This window comes from Bidens hawaiensis, unplaced genomic scaffold, assembly GCF_021521415.1.
Source record: "Bidens hawaiensis isolate Kalapana, Puna unplaced genomic scaffold, B.hawaiensis_p1.1 tig00000458_1, whole genome shotgun sequence".
Classification (NCBI taxonomy): domain Eukaryota; kingdom Viridiplantae; phylum Streptophyta; class Magnoliopsida; order Asterales; family Asteraceae; genus Bidens; species Bidens hawaiensis.
In genome coordinates, this window is record NW_027491030.1 from 1,785,247 (window position 1) to 1,788,847 (window position 3,601).

Genomic DNA, 3,601 nt, shown 5'->3' on the forward strand with positions numbered 1-3,601 from the left:
CGCTAACTTGTTAGCGATAACTGTTTATCCAAGTTTATAGCTATTATTTATGGTTTTGTATACTAGTTTTGTGGTTTTTCATACTATATATCTATTGTTCAAACTTATGAATTGCTCACCAACCTTTGTGTTGATAAACTTTATTTTATGAAATGTTACAGGTTTGCATCTAGGTTGATTATGGAGTTCGGTGAAGAAAACGTCACAAATACCGTTAGGATATTAGCAAAACTGAACAATATTTGATTTGCTATATTTTGTTATATTTTGTTGTATTTGAGTTATGAATATTTGGTTATGTGACATTTTCGATGATGTGAAATGAAATGAGTTTGTTAAATATTGTCGCTTTAAATAGTGTCATGCGCTTATGAGCAAGTTGCACCCCGGCATGTTCCGCCGCCTTTGGTCGGGGTGTGACAAACATGAACGAATGAATGAAGGTGACATCTATTCATGTTAGCTCGTTTAACTAAATGAACAAAAAAAATTTTGTGTTTGTTGGTTTATTAAAAAGCGAACTTCCCACCGAATGTTTCCCCGAACGTTCGGTTCGTTTACTTGCCTACATGTGAAGGTTAGAATGTTTTATTGATAATGGATTTAGGAATGCCCGAATAAGAATGCAAACTCGTGATGAGGATGCAAACTATACTAATGAAGAGCATACGGCCGATAGAGTTCATTCATCGAACACCAGAATTGGTAAACGAAAACGAGCTGCCAATATTATTATTAGCAATGATGAGAGCAGTGATGACGACAATGCACCAATTTGCACGCTCAAAACACAACACACCTCTCGCGTCATGACAGATTCTGATGAAGTAGTTAAAGAAAATGTAACAAACGAGTACGAGGCGGATAATGTTGGTGTAGATGAGTGTGAGAGTGAAGATGAAAGTTTGGGTGGGTTTATTGTCCACAGTTCTGAAAGTGTTTCTGTTTGTGATTTTGAAAGTGGTGATGACAATGATAATTCTGAAGATGTGTTTAGTGTGTATAGAGTAATTTTGGAGAAGATTAGTAGGAAAAAGATTCTGAATCCAAAGTGGGAGAATGAAACGCAAATGCGGTCGGATTTTGGTAAAGATCCCGACTTGTGTATGAGTGCGGTTTGTGCTCTATATAGGCGACAAACAGATGATGAGAAAGCATCCACAGAAACACGACACCGAAACAACCGAGGGTTTAGCCAACCTCATGCCCCCGGGTGAGTTTTTTTTTCTTTTTTTTATTGTCCGCTCGCTAACATTATAAACAAATGATACATGAACGTAAATGAACATAAACGAATGAGCATAACTAAACATGAACATATTGAACGAACCCCAAGTAGAAGTAAACATGAAGATCATCTGTTGAGCCAAAATAAAAATAACAATATAAAACTAAGTTGTAATGGATGATTATTTTCCTAAAATTAGACTCAAGTGTAATGGACCTAAAAGATCTAAACGAGTATATACACGAACGTAAATAAAATGTAGTTATAACGTATTCATGCATGATCGTGTAGGGGTAGTAAGCTGGCTGAATTTCTCACGGATGGAGATTCTAATGGCGATGTAAACAGAACAGTGGAAGAACTGAACGAATATTACTCAGGGGGGAGCGAACGATGCAGGGAACTTGCATTACATTACTCAACACAGTTATTTGATATTTACCAGAACAAAGAAGATCCTTATTTCCCACCACGACAATAAGTTCTTGCTTGCCACGATATGCAATTTAGAACACGGTTAGTTTGGTTGTTTGTTATGCTAAAATAATTCTATGTATGGCGGATACAACTCTTTTTGGGATTATTTAGTATATAAAGTTGCCTGCTTTTAAAATGATGATCCTTCTTTTGGCCATAAAAATGCATGCAAATAAGTATTCAGTCCATCTCAAATATACAAACAACAAATAATATCATAACTTATACAATGAGTTCTCAAACTTCAACCTCGGGTGAACTCAAGGCCCGCCAAGTATAGCATTCTCAATATCTTCTCTACTTAACGCGTAGCTAAATCTCCTCTCAACATCTTTATCAAGATTTCCAGGCCCGCTCTTTAAGTACCTACATTTCAAACTCGTGTTTACTATCATGATTACAACTTCAAGTTCACAAAACCGTATCATACCACAAACAAGTTGTTCTACATTGATATTCATTTGCAAGATTCGTGTAGCATCATTCATATACGTAAATATATATTACCCGTAAAAGTTCAAAACATAATACTAGAATGGGTTCCCTCGTGACATTCTAAGGCATTATAACAGCAACAGGAACAGTAGTGTTTGTACATTCTAAGCCCCGAAACAAGCTATTATCGCCTAACCTCCATATGGGTTCCCACTAGAACGCCAAAAGGTTACAAAGAATGGAAAATTAAGATCACATATCTATGACTAATCCGATTTTCAGAAGCCAAAGTCAAACCTACAAAAGTTTAAATCCTTAATCATATAACCACCATTAACCTCAAATCATGCTGAATATCACATATGTACAGAAATCACTCCATACATGGAATGAACAAAGCTAAATTAAGCCCTACAGTAGTACAGTTCATGAACCAAACAAATATAAGGCGGTTTGGTATAAACCCGAATTCTAATCAATGGCCATTAGTAATAGGCGTTCATTTATTCAGTATAAAACCGATTAACGGAAAACCAAACTGCATTAGGTTCGGTTCTCGATTCCGGACTTTCTGAATTCGGTTTTCGGTTTTAACAGAATAACCTGAAAACCAAACTCATTAAACCCCTAATTTTGCAAACAGGCATTAACCCCTAATTTTGCAAACAGGCATTAGAAACAGTTCATGAACCGAACAAATATAGACCCTAAAAGAATCATCAAACCGAACCAAAATCGTTCAAAACCAAACCAAGTACGGCCGGTTTTGGGTGGAAACCAAATTGGGTTCGGTTTCGAACTTTCTGAATTTGGTTTTCGGGTTTAACCGAATAAGCCAAAAACCGAACCGACAGCCATCAGAAACAGTTCACTGACTCATCAAACAAATACAAACCCTAAAAGTGACAACAACAATCAATGTGCAATTAACCACTCATAATAAAACTATAAAAACTGTATAAATAAATTAAGAGTAACGAAACCTGATATAAAGATCTGTTATATCAAGAGAAAGCTTGGCATGCCAATCAGCTTTCTCAATAACCCACACAGCTCTATCATCAGTTCTCTGAACAAACCCTAACTGCTTCAACCAGGCCTCAATGCACGGCAAGCTGTGCGAGTACAACGGCTTCTTCTTATCCGGCAGATTCTTGAGCCACTCGTCTTCCACGGCAGTGATTCCGGTGTCTTCCGATGCCGATTTCGATATAATTACGAGTCTTCTGTTCGTTCTTAATGTTCTGAATGTTGAATAATAAGCGGAAGATGGAAATGAAACTGAGTTGGTGAGATTTGGTGTGTTGAATCGAGTGTAAGTGGTTGAGGTGATTGAGGAAGCTGTTAAGGTTTCCATTTTTAAGGAATTTGAAATTTTATTAAGGATTTTGTTCTTCTTCAATGGAGATTGGCAGATAACGGTGGTGGAGAAACGACGTCGTTTGTATGAGTGTGGGTTAG

The 3,601-nt window shown here is 36.9% G+C and overlaps 1 protein-coding gene across 1 annotated transcript; it reads right to left on the bottom strand.

The window, feature by feature from the left end:
* Window positions 1-1,830: 1,830 nt before the first annotated feature.
* On the bottom strand, window positions 1,831-3,601 carry LOC143626397 (uncharacterized). The gene is made up of 2 exons (XM_077096511.1): window positions 3,124-3,601; window positions 1,831-2,071 (listed from the first exon to the last, which is right to left on the bottom strand). The coding sequence occupies exons 1-2, from the start codon at window positions 3,495-3,497 to the stop codon at window positions 1,966-1,968; spliced, it is 480 nt and encodes a 159-aa protein (XP_076952626.1). The 5' UTR covers window positions 3,498-3,601; the 3' UTR covers window positions 1,831-1,965.

Excerpts from the sequence above, each read along its gene's own strand:
- LOC143626397 (XM_077096511.1), bottom strand. The coding sequence starts at position 3,497 with ATGGAAACCTTAACAGCTTCCTCAATCACCTCAACCACTTACACTCGA. Across the intron at positions 2,072-3,123 it reads ATAACAGATCTTTATATCAG|GTACTTAAAGAGCGGGCCTG; the intron begins GTTTCGTTACTC and ends TTTGAAATGTAG.